The sequence below is a fragment of the Nomascus leucogenys genome, chromosome 8 (genome assembly GCF_006542625.1).
Source record: "Nomascus leucogenys isolate Asia chromosome 8, Asia_NLE_v1, whole genome shotgun sequence".
NCBI classification, from domain to species: domain Eukaryota; kingdom Metazoa; phylum Chordata; class Mammalia; order Primates; family Hylobatidae; genus Nomascus; species Nomascus leucogenys.
In genome coordinates, this window is record NC_044388.1 from 29391641 (window position 1) to 29405435 (window position 13795).

The window sequence follows — 13795 nt, forward strand, 5'->3', positions numbered from 1 at the left end:
ATAACAAAGCAGAAAAATTCCTATAGCCTAGTGACATCGTAGCCATCATAACATTACAGCACAATGCTTCACTCATGTGTCTGTGGTGATGCTGGTGTAAACAAACCTACTGCATTGCCAGTTGTATGAAAGTATAGCACATACAATTAAGTACAGTACACAATACTTGATAATAATAAAAAACAACTATGTTACTGGCTTATGTATTCACTATATTATATTTTTTATTGTTATTTTATAATGTACTCTTATTGATATATTTAAAAAGTTAACTGTAAAATAGCTTAGGCGAGTCTTTCAGGATGTATTCCAGAAGAAGGCATTGCTATCATAGGAGACGGCAGCTGTATGTATGTAATTGCCCCTAAAGACCTTCAGTGGGACAAGATATGGAGGTGAAGACAATGATAGTGATGATCCTGATTTTTTGTGTAGGTTTAGGCTAATGTGTGTGGTTTTTGTCTTAGCTTTTAACAAAAAAAGTTTGAAAAGTAAAAATAAATAAAAAAACAGAAAAAAGCTTACAGAATATAGATATAAAGAAAAAATATTTTGGTACAGCTATAGAATGTGTTTGATTTTAAACTGTTGTCTAAAAAAATCAAAAGTTTAAAAATTTTTAAAGTTTATAAGTAAAAATGTTACAGTATGCTAAGGTTAATTGATTATTAAATAAATAAAAATATACTTGTGTAAATATAGTGTAGCCAAGTATAGAGTGTTTACAAAGTCCACCGTAGGGTACAGTAATGTCCTAGGCCTTTACATTCACTCACCATTCATTCAATGATTCGTCCAGAGAAACCTCCAGGCCTACAAACTCCATTCATGGTAAGTTCCCTGAGGAAGTCTACCAGGTTTTTTTTTTTTTGTAATTTATGCCACTTTTTATTGTACTTTTTCTAAGTTTACATACACAAAAACATTATGTTACAATTGCCTACAATATTGAGTATAGTAACATGCTCTACAGGTTTGCAGCCTAGGAACAATAGGCTATACCATATGGTATAAGTGCGTTGTAGGTTGTAACATCTAGGTTTGTGTATGTATGCTTCATGATGTTTGCACAAAGATGAAATCACCTAAGAATTCATTTCTCAGAATATATTCCCATTGTTAAGCAATGTATAACTATATTACATATATACATACACACAGAATAGTAAATACAAAAACAGAAAAAAATATGTGAAAGTAATTCCAAATGTGTCAGAAATTAGAGTAAATATAACAATTATGTCTGCCTGTTAGAAGTTAGAAAGTCTCAAACTGAATATAGAAAAAGGACATTGTGACATTTTTAAGAAATATACCTAAACCTCTCAAGAGACTTAAAAAATCTCAAAACTAGTTCTTCTCCCCAAAAATATATCTTATGATTTTAATAGTATATAAAAGAGAATTTATGATTTAAAAAGTCATTTGAGATAAATTGGGGAATTAATCAGAAAAAGGGCACCAAAATTATATAAAATATGAGAACGCCTAACAACAAAGTATAAAAAGATAACAACAACAACAAAAAAAACAGGGATTCCAGAGAAAGTAGGGTAGTTTTTAGCTCTTCTCCATCAGAAAATTTTAGGTCAAGAGGAAAAGCTTCAGCAAAAATTGACAAAGATTTGAACCACATAAATATAAGTTTGATCTAACTAATCGATATACTACCTTGCATTTTAAAAAAAGAAAATATATTTTTTGATGTACAAATAACATATTTGAAAAAATTAAGTGGGTATCTGGCCATAAAGACAATACACAGAAATAGCAAAGAGATATCATAAGATCACTGTTTTCTTTTTTACTACAATTAGAAGTTATAACAAAAATTGTTAAATTAAACCACTAAAAGACTATTGGTTTCAAAACTGAAAGTACAATATATTTCCAAATATTAATTGTCTAAAAAATCAAATCTGAAATTATGGACTATTTATAACTGACCATAAAAAATAGTATAGTAAAATTTATTAGATACAGGTAGCATACCAGTATTTAGAAAGACATTGATCAATTTAAACAGTTTTATTAAGAAAAAAGAAAGAAAATAAATGGACTAAGAGTCCAACTAGGGAGATTAGAAAACAAAACAGTATAAATCCAAAGAAGGTATAAAGAAGAAAGTAATTTTAGCAATGAGAAAAATCAATAAAACCACCAAGCAAAACAAAAAATACCACAATGGAGTAGTTCACAGAGCCAAGTACTAGTTCTTTGAAAAATTAATGTAATAGACAACCTTCTGACAAGGCTGATTAAAAAATATAGGAATACATGTAAAATTAGAAGACAAAATGTAAATAAAATTAAAGTTACACCTTATTAAAAAATATATGAAGAACCATGTGCCAATAAATTTATAAACAGAAGTATGTAGTAAAATGTTATCAAGCTGACTCAACAACAGGAAACCCCAAAAAGATTTACAGCAGATTGGAAAAATTACATAAGTAGTCCACAACCTATCAACAAATAAAGACACCAGGAGCCTCAGATTCGTTTAGTGACAAATTTTACCAAAGTTTGTTATAAACAAACAAACTTTGTTTGTTTAACAAAGATAAATAACCTTATCTTTTACAAACTGTTCCACAGAAAAGGAAAAGAAGAAAAAAATCCCGCATTTTATAAGGCTATTATAACCTTTGTATTATTTATTTACCACTGTGTAATAAACTACTCAAAACCTGGTGGGTAGTCAATGACTCATGCAGCTGCAGTAATCTATTGGCTCCAATGGCTGGCTAGTCTAAGATGGCCTCAGTCATTTGCCTGGTACGTGATATTGGGTTTTAGCTGGCCATGTATATCTCCAGTAGGCTAGCTGGTTGTGCTTTCTTGCATCATAGCTGGGCATCAAAGCATCAAAAGAGAGGTGAGGCTACAATGTGCAGGAGCTTTTCAAGCTTCTGTCTGTACATGTTTTCATGTCTCAACCAAAGTAAGTCATATGTCCAAGCCTAGAAACAACGTTGGATGAAACTTATAAAAAGATATAGATACCTGTAAGAGTGATTCCTTGAGTCATTACAATAACAATCTATGACAACTGATAATATTGGTAACAAATCTAGACATGATCTTATGAGAAAGTAAAATTATAAGCTAATTTCACTTATAAATGCAACTTCAAATGTCCAAAAAATATTTGCAAACCCAAGCCAAGATATATCCATAAAAATTTACACGAGAGTGAAGGTTTCCTCCAGTAATGTGAATATTGCTTTGCTTTGACATGAATAGATTTTTAAAAAGTGGTAATTTCAAATATCTCAAATTTGTATATATAGTATATATTTGTGCATGTATACACATACATATCATTCAACACTCATAATAAAACTCTTAGGATATAAAAAGTGGAAGAAAATAAAATATATTTACCAAACTCCTATTCAGTACAAACATTAAACTTATTAATAAAATTTTGGCAGTTTTCCTCCAAAATTGGGAATAAGGTACATTTGTTTATTGTCACCAGATTTCTTTCAACATTTTTACTGAAATTCCCAGCCAATGTAATAAAAAAGGTAAGACCCGTCTTAATTGAACAGATACATTTTTTACACATTAAATATAGAAGAAACTATAATTAACCTATGAACAAAATTTTAAATCAAAATTAGTAAGTTCTAAGCACTAAACAGATAGGCTTACACTGGCATGTTGCTGAGAAATTTTATAAAGAATGCTAAGAGACACTTTGCTCTTAATAATAATATATGTGTTATTAAAGACTAAGAACAGGTTATTAAAATTTCTTACTCATATACTAGGAGAAGGGTTGCTTGGTGTGATTTTAGTTGCATTAAACTGGGCTTTATGTGTATAGCTCTTGCACACGCTGCTTTAATAGTATCTTAAAATATTTAAGGGTTTCTTTGTTTAGAGAAGTTCCTATGGTAAATCATCCATTTTCATTAGACAAATGTTAATGAGCATTCAGTATGCTAGGTTCTGAGTGTTAATGATATATATGATAGCCAAATAAAAAGAGCAGCAGAGGTCAGGTGCAGTGGCTCACACCTGTAATCCCAGCACTTTGAGAAGCCAAGGTGGGAGGACTGCTTGAGACCAGGAGTTTGAGACCAGCCTGGGCAACACAGCAAGACCCCATCACGACAAAAAAGAAAAAAAAAAAAGCTGGGTGTGGTGGTGTGCACCTGCGATCCCAACTACATGGGAGACTGAGACAGGAGGATCACTTGAGCCCAGGAGCTTGAGGTTGCAATGAGCCATGTTCACGCCACTGCACTCCAGCCTGGGTGACAGAGCAAGACCTTGTCTCAAGGAACAACAACAATAAAAAGAGCAAGAAAGCAAGAGAAGGATAGAAAATTTGAGCATTCCGGTCAGATAAAATAAGGAAACCAAAGGCAGTCTTTGGAACCTGTTGAGAAGTTTATGTATCTCCACCATAGTGAGGAATTCTCAACAGGGAAGTGAAGTGAGGATATGGATGACACACTGACAGCTAGCAAGTTGAAAAAGAAGAGCAGAACACAAATGTCTGAATCCTGGGAAACACCAATCATTAAATAAAGACTTGGCAATAAAAGTGCAAAGCTCATACATAACCATTCCTCCTCCCTCCCCTCTGATTGAAACTTACTGATTGATAAAGTATCTAATCTTTGTGATCCCTAAAATAGCTTCAGAATATTCTCCACAGTGAATTTTAGGCAGTGAATTTTGAGCAATTCTTATCAATCAATCAATGGAAATCCTGTTGTGAAACACATTTGTCATCCAGTATTTAAGGGATAATGGGAATGCACAATAAAATAGTAGGAGTGTACAGGGTAATAGGAACCAAGAAGAAATTTCTTGAAACAGAAAATAGTCAGCATTAAATGTGGACAAGATGACCAGAAAGGAAAATATGTTCACAATGTATTTGATAATTAAGAGAATATTTGTGGGTTATTAAGAATAGTTTCAATGGAGTAGTGGCAGTTATAATCAGAGTGTAGTAGGTTGAATATGTGGAAGATGAAAATTGAAGAGATTCTAATGCTATATCTTAGCAGTATTTTGATATTTAAGGTAACAGGAGAGCAATGGGATGGTAACAAGTAGATACTTGTGGGATTCAGGAAAGGCAGGTTAATTTATTATTTTTATTATGAAAGAAGTTTGACCATTTGCATTTATCCCTACAGGACACCTTATGTTATTATTAAGTATATTTGATCAGGTTTAAATAAATAATTGACACAAGATCCCGACAGTACAAAAAGGGAATGCAGTTATAAGGAGAGAACAAAAGTCAGAATAGACCGGACATGAAAGTCTGGTTTGCCCTCATAGCTATTTCCTGGAGGGAAGGGGTAGCTACAGTTTCCTGACCCTCTTCAGCACTTCTCCAGCTCCACTGGGTTTTTAAATTAGATATTCCTTATTTTGTGAACACCAAGGACACAGAAGCACTAATAAAGTTGCTGTTCTTTGCCATATATTGATTGCTTTGTAGCTTTAATAGGTTTGTTTCATCAATGTGATAAAAATAGACTCTAAAGAACACTAATCGGTTGGTTTAATAAATTAATGTAATGTAGTACAATGAAATGTGAAAAGGAAACAGAGTTATAAAGAAAAGCTTGAAGTAATACTAAACCTAAGCATTTCTTTAGGAGGGCTGTATTTAGTTATTTTATACCAAAAAATGTATTTAAGTTGTCTAGGTTTTAGCTGAATGAAAGGATTTCTCTTTCTTCATTAAGCCAATGAATTTTTTCTTTGTAATAGCTGATGAATGAAGTATTTTGTTAAGCTTTTATGCAACTCCTATTATTAATGAATATTAATATGATATTTATATTTCCAGTATCGCAGAAATGGTCTGCATAAACTAAGGAACCGAATTTGGGGAATGGTCAATTTTGTCAACATGGTAAGATTTGATACAGTTTTTGAATCAAGCCAATAATATGAATGCAAAGAACCTTTCAGCACAGATCTCTGCTGGACTATTGTAGTCACTTGGTACTAAGGGAGTACAAAGCACAAAGATTCACCAAGTAGACTAATAAGCAAAAATCCACTGGAAAAAATAATAACAACAAACCACAGCTCTGAGTTTTCAATTTTCAATGTAAATGACATTTAATATTGAAATAAGTTTCAAAACTTGGTCTCTAATCACAAAATTTATGAAGCTATGTACAAAGAATATGAAAATCAATCACTATAAACCAAATTGCACTACTTTAAATCACTGCTCTGTGACGTTGTATAATGAAGTCTTTTAAGCTATAATTTGTTGTCCATGGTTTGGCATAGAAAGTGGAGTAACTGTTTCAGTAAAATATATTAAAAGGCTTAATTTGTCTAAATTAGAATGAGGTATATAACCCTTAAAAAAAAAAACAAATTGTGAATTGCAACACATTTTTTTTGCTGGCTCATTCTAAGACAACCTCAGCCCTGTTACTAGGATAATGAGACCCCGTAGGAAAAAGCTGTAAGGAAGGCCCCTCTAGGCCAATGGTTACTAATTTAACAGTTGAGGGACATTTAATCTGTAGTTTTTGGCTATTGTAAATACAATGGCTTTAAACATTTGTATATAGTTGTATGTGCAATTATAAAATTTCATTTATTTTTTGTAAATAACGAAGAAGTAGGAATACTGGGTCATATGGAAAGTGTATGCTTCCTCACAATAATATATTCTTTGAAAGAAAGTTACTATGCACGGCTCACACTTAAGAAGTGGAAATTATGCTCTTCCTCCTTGACAATGGAGCATCTACATAAATTAGTTGAAATTTTTCTATGCAAGAGATTTATCTCTTTTTTTCCATTAATATGTATTTAATAATTTATTTATATCAGTATGGACTCATGGATATTTATTTTGTACTTTGAGTTACAACCTAATACTACTTTATTTTGTTGCTCAAATTGTTTCAGTTTTGTCCATTGGGCAATATTTTAGCTGGTCTATGTGTCCCTTGGGCATACCCTCATCAGTGTGTGAGTGTGTGTGTGTGTGTGTGTGTGTGTGTGTATGTGTGTGGTATTTATAATGTTGGATTCTCTGAACTTCTGGGATCTGTGATTTGCTGTTTTATACTATTTTTAAAAATTATTCACCATTCAAATATTTCAAAGAAATTCAAATATTTCTTCTGCCTTGTTATCTCTCTTCTCTTTCTCGTATTTCAATTATATGCATATTAGATCCTGTGATTTTCCCACAGCTTTGGACCTTCCCCTATGTGATTTTCACTCTTAACTCTTTGTGTTTCCATTTGGCTAATTTTTGTTGGGCCAACAAGATTCTTTCCTCACCCATGTCTAGCCTACTGATGTACTCATCAATGGTATTCTTTGTCGCTACTACTATATATGTACTCTGCTATTTTCATTCACTCTGTTATAGTTTCCACCTGTCTGCTGAAATTCCCTCATCTTTTCAAGCTTGTTTTTCACTATATTCATTTTTTTATTACTGCATAACAAGTTACCACAATCCTAGCATCTTAGAACAATACTCATTAACTATCTCATAATTTTTATAGGCAGGAAGTCTGGGTACAACATAACTGGGTTCTCTGCTCAGGATCTCAGAATGAGGAAATCAGGCCTGGGGATCTCAGCTTGTTGTTGTTGGCAGAATTTAGTTCATGCAGTTACAGGATTGAAGTCCTCAAATTCTTGCTGGCCATCTGCTGGGGCCATCTCAGTTACTGGGGGCCCTCTTGGACCCTTTCACAACATGGCAGGTTTCTTCTTTGGGCCAGCAGGAGAAATGCTGCTGCTTCAAATTACTAGACTTGTTTTAAAAGATTAAGTTAGGTCTACCCACAGTAAGTTCAGTTATTCAACTCAGAATCGTCTGATTTGGGTACCTTAATTACATCTGAAAAGCCGTAAGCTCCCTTTATCTTTGTTCTGTATCATAACCTAAATATACTAGTGAAATTCATCATAGTCACAGTCCTGCCCACATTGAAAGGGAGGTCATTCCACAGTGTGTTAGTGCAGGAACAGGAATCCTTGGGGGCCATCTTAAAATTCTGCAAATCACATTCATCTTTTCCATTAGAGCCTTCAACATATTATTGATAACTAATTTAAATTTCCTGTTAGACAATTTCAACATGTGGGTCATCTACGAGTTTAGTTTTGTCAACTCTTTTCTCTCCAACAGTGGGTTGCCTTTTCATGCTCTTTTGTATGTTCTTTAACGTTTTATTGGATAGTAGACAGTATGTATAGGATAGTAGAGTCTAAGAAAATAGTATTTATGCCTGAAATGGTACACTCCCTCTTTTGCTAGGTCATTAACATGCGGAATTGGATTAATCTGGTCAGAAACTGAGCTGATTTTGTTGCTACTGCTACCTGCAGTGCACTATCAACTGCATATTCATCTGGTATTACTTTGTGCTTAGGGTGGGTGCTGAATTGTTGGGGAGTTTTTCTCCATATTTCTGTTCCTTTCTCAACTTTAGGCTTTTATTGAGAGCCAGCACCTCCCTTCACATTCTCACTGCTTCTTCAGTAGTGGCCTGTTGTTTGTTCCTCAGTGCCTTCTAGCCTAGTTATGGGGTCCAGAGCATTTTCTATCATCCTGATTTAACCTCAGCCTTAGGGAAGCCCTGTCCATGGGTGGTTGGGTGAGTATTTCTCAGTGTTCATTTTCCTCTCCATTGGTAGGAGATCTTGAATGGTCTGGGTTCAGGACAGTTTCCCACCTCTCCTCCAGGAGTAGAAGGCTATTTTTGTTTTGTTTTGTTTTGTTTTCCTTTTCTTCAGTTGTAATACATTTTAATTTGGGTTCTGGGGGAAAAATTTACTATAGCTCCCTTGGCAGTTTAAGGCTTTTCTTCCTTGAGGGAAAGAGTTTGGTAGATTTTATAATTTTTTGCAAAGCAGCAATTCTCCCCCTCTTCAGGCCCACCCCACTGAGGGAGCCATCTTGAGTCTCCCTCTCTGTCCCCCGCTGTGGTTGTTGGCATCCACGGAGGCCCATGGAGATCAATCTGTGTGTGGGTCTGAGATCCCTGTGTCTGGATCTCCATAGGGCTCTGCATTCTCCTTCTCTCCCACACTTGCCCTGAAGCAATTCATTAATGATATTTGGTCAGTTCTTTCTACCCATTAAAAAGGTGCTCAACATCTTCCTTTCTCATTATCTGCCACAAGGGAGGTGCTCTGGCACCATCTCTCCTTGAAGGAGACTGTCTTTGCCTAGGGTTCAGGCACACTTGTTGGCCCTATTGCCTCAGTTCTCTGGTGGATTCAGAAAAAAATATATGATTTTCTAGATTCTCTGGCTTGTCCTTTTTGTCAGGGTAGAGGCAACATTGTTTCTAACTTTGTATATTGTAGGCAGATGCAGAACTTCTCCCAACTGTTTCAATTTATGTCTGTGGAAATTGAAAATTTTCCCCATGCCTTTTTGTAAGAGGGAGGAAGGAACAGTGTGGAGTGCGATGATTACATCTCATAGTCACTTCTGTTTTCTTCCATTCCTTATATCTTGCAATTATGTCTTTTATCACTTCCCTAGCATTGACCCCAACTCAAGACTCAAACTCTCTCCTTGGTTTCTCATCTTCAAGTAAGCATACATACAAAATTGTTGCAAATTGCTGAACTTTTACTGAAGATCTGTAGTTTAGATTGGGAGGTTACATAGCACATTATAAAACAAAAAATTTAAGCTGACAAAGTCTAAAAGCCCGTGTGCCTGGCCATTGTATCCCTTCTTAGTGGCCCTTTATCCTTCACAGAGCCCATACTCACGTTATTTTACTGGGTCCTTTCTTATTTTGATTTTCATTATGTCTTCACTCCTTTTAACTCAGAGATTCCATAGTTATTTCCCTACTATAAAGAGCAGTTCGACCCTCCACAACCTTCCAAATGTGTGTATCCAAAACTATCCAAGAATTTAGCAGAAAAAGCATGGCTTTTATATGTTCTTATGAGAAGAAAATATCATCATCGGAATGACAAATAATATTTCCGTTTGAACTTGTGTGCAGTTTTGTAAATGTAAAGCCCACTTGTGAATAGAGAGGGTCTGAAAATCCCAGGTTAAAATAATTATTGCTATGTAGTACTTGATTTCTAAAGTTTACCACACATTAAGATTAGGGTCAAGATCCTGGTGTGGTGGCTCATGCTTGTAATCCCAACACTTTGGAAGTTCAAGGCAGGAGAATCACTGAGCCCAAGAGTTCAAGACTAGACTGGGCAACAAAGTGAGACATCGTCCCAACAACAACAACAAAAAGAAATAAATAAATAAAATAGCCAGGCACAGTGGTGTGTGCCTGTAGTTTCAACTACTCAGGAAGCTGAGGTGGCAGGATCCTTTGAGCCCAGGAGTTCGACTTTGCAATGAGCTATGATTGCACCACTGCACTCCAGGCTGGGTGACAGAATGAGACCCTGTCTCAAAAACAAACAAACAAACAAAAAATTCAGGGCCAAGAGGAATAAGGATGCATATCACAGGCTCCAGTGTAGATTTGAGGTCAGAGTTTGACTACATGTCTAACCTTGGGAGAGTTTAAAAGGCACCTAATTCTCATGATTATGAAATGACATTTTTGGCCTCTACTGACACATGGAATTGAGTATATTCATATCATGTAGGTTAAGAAAAGTAGAATATTAACACAAGTTTATTGTTACAGGAATGATATAATTATTACACTTCTTATTGACTAGTTACATTGCCTAGTAACATTGTATGAATGATCTTTCCATTTCTGTTCATTCAGTGTTGATAGTTTATCATTCACTTTCTTTCAACCTACTTGTACTGACTATTGTGAAATATAAAACTGATACAACACATAGTCCTTTCTCTCAAAACTCCCATAATAACTGCATAAACTCTAACTTCTTTTGTCCTGGCATAAAAGTACCTATCACCCAGGTGTTTACAGAGCAGGTAGAAATAGGTGTGAGGTTTATAGGCTACAACTATTTCCGTCTGCTTAGAGAAATCCCTAGTGACATTTCTCAGATTAAAAAAAAAGATAGTTACAAAATTCAAACATAAAGATCAAACACAGCAGTTAAGTTTTTGAAAACCAATACCAACTTTCTAACCTGCCACAGAATGAACACTTGGCCTGAAGTATGAAGGTGCATAAGGAGCACTCACACCGCCTGCCACTGTTAGTAAATTTATGCTTTTAGGCCAGTTCTAAACTCAGAACTTTAAGAAATTCTTCCAGTACATCCTGAGACAGTGCCTGTAAGACTTATGATAGTTTGAGGAGGCAGATCTTTCTGATCAAATTTCACCATTGCCCAGAAAATTCACCAGGTATTCTGGGCAATGCATTCTGTCCCATTTTGATATATCTGTTTGTAACATGAGGCTTGCATTGTTTACTTATGTACCTCACAAGTTCAAATTACTGTTTTTTGGGGAAATGTAAAGGAATATAGTAATATTGAAGAATCTTTCCAGCAACATGACTTTGTGAAAAATGATTTCTTCTTTGAACAGATTTATAAAACCTTAAACATCCATGTGACGTTGGTTGGCATTGAAATATGGACACATGAAGATAAAATAGAACTATATTCAAATATAGAAACTACCTTATTGCATTTTTCATTTTGGCAAGAAAAGATCCTTAAAACAAGGAAGGATTTTGATCATGTTGTATTACTCAGGTTGGTGATTGCTCTATTTTCTTGCATACCTTTGGTGGATTATTACAAAAGAAAACAAAAAAATTAACAGAAAAAAACACTTTTTAAGCAGTTGACTTTTGGGTAGTACACAGGGACAAAATGTTATTTGTAGCTATGCAGAAAATTTCCAAGCGAGGAACAGTAGCATATACCTTTAATCCCAACATTTTAGGAGACCAAAGTAGAAGGACTGTTTTAGCCTAGGAGTTCAAGACCAGCCCCAGGCAACATAGCAAGACCCCATCTGTACAAAAAATTAAAAAATTAGCTGGGCATGGGGGCATGCACCTGTGGTCCCAGCTACTTGGGAAGCTGAGGCTGGAGTATCTCTTGAATCCAGGAGGTTAAGGATAACATGAGCTGTGATTGTGCCACTGCACTCCAGCCTGAGTGACAGAGTGAGACCCTGTCTCAATAAATAAATAAATAGAAAGTTTTCAAGTGGACTATTTAATAATCTTTCTTTCTAATATTAATACTAGAAAAAAATCTGATATATTCATATTCCTTGGTAGACTTAAAAATGCCATTAGGTAAGCAAAGTGCTTTTAGAATCCATTCACATTTTTTGTCAGCATCCAGTGCTAACTCCTCTCACCCTCCCATGTTGTACCATTCCAATATTCTACCAAAATCTACCTTTATGGGAAAGCACCTCACTCTCTGAATATTTCCCCTCATCGAAACCTGCCTACCTGGTGACCAGCCCATCAATACCATCTTCTCTACTATAGAATTGAACAAACAACTAATCTGATAAGTGAAACCTGTCAGAGCTTTAATATTCCTAAGTAAAAGCATGACTTTGTCTAGACTGCTCAATCTTTAATTTCTTTAAAAAGCGGACCATTTTTGTCATTTTTATTATTCAAGATACCTAGCACAGTACTTAGCCCAGAGGAAAAGGTAAGTAATTATGGAACTGAATGTAATACAACCTAATATTTAGTACAGTCCTGTTATCCTAAAGAATGCTAAATTGTGAAAGAAGTCCTTTGGAGTAATGCCATCTTTTAGCATCTCTTCTGATGCCCTTAAAGCTACCGTATTAGAATAGTGCCCACTTTTCCTACTTTATATACCCATAATATCGGTATTTCTCCTAAGGTCTGCAAACCCAGCCTGCTAATCTTCTATTATTATTCAGATGCTGACTTTCAGTCCGAACTTAAAAACCTGAAGCTTCCAATACCTGTAGTCGGAAGTCAGATTCAGTCCTTTGGCAGATTAATGAGAGTGCATCAGACCTCCAAAGTAACATAATTCCTGTTTTTTATATCTGGGATGGCCCATAGCATACATCTCCAGAGGCACAGTTGTGCCTGGCTTGTACTTGAATATCCATGCATTAGCATGCCCCAAAATCATGGGGAATGGAGTGTAGTAAAACATCGCCATAAACTTCAGAGTGGGCAAGATTAACTCCTTTGCCCTCTCCTTATACATGTATTTTTAAATACTTAATAAATAAAACCAAAAGTATTTGAATGGGTGTAAGTAGAAAACTTTTAACTACTTTAGAACACCTCCTATTCTAACCAGTAGCTTCTCATATCAATAGGATGTCTGCAAGTAAGGAGATGGGGTGAAATGCTACTAAATAGCCAACTGAGCATCATATTTGGGACTTCTTATGTGTTAAGTTTCTTGGGTACCTGCCCTTCTGTATTCACTTAGATGTAGAAGCGGCAAGACAGTATATACCGCATTATCATGTGTTACTTGATTTCAGGCAACCATGAGAGGACACTGGAGATTATTCTTGTCCTGGTGCTTCCCCTCCGTACATGTGGTTTTCTCAGTATCCCCAGAGTTTAAAAAGACCAGAATTCTGTCTCTCCAAGAAGCATAGTCAAATACTGATGCCTAATATGTAGGAAGAGAAGCATTTCAATAATAAAGAGAAAAATGGAGTGTATCTTAATCAAAAAAGGTAAAGTGTATCTTAATCAAAAAAGAAAGGGGTCATCTAATCTGACCACCTTTCTTGTCTTTGAGTTCTATTACATTCCAGGTGTGACCCTTTAGCCCCAATGGCTCTTTTTAAAGTGGTTCAACTCTAAATAATATTCCTGAAATCAAATCAAATTTGGATTCCTATAATATAAATATCTAC

The 13795-nt window shown here is 35.1% G+C and overlaps 1 protein-coding gene across 1 annotated transcript in view; it reads left to right on the top strand.

The window, feature by feature from the left end:
• ADAM7 (ADAM metallopeptidase domain 7) overlaps positions 1–13795 on the top strand; it is a 61360-nt gene that overhangs the window by 23140 nt on the left and 24425 nt on the right. The window contains exons 8-9 of the mRNA XM_003272881.3: positions 5831–5896; positions 11489–11658. Of these exons, the coding sequence (XP_003272929.2) occupies positions 5831–5896; positions 11489–11658 (236 nt within the window). The remainder of the gene's footprint in view (positions 1–5830; positions 5897–11488; positions 11659–13795) is intronic.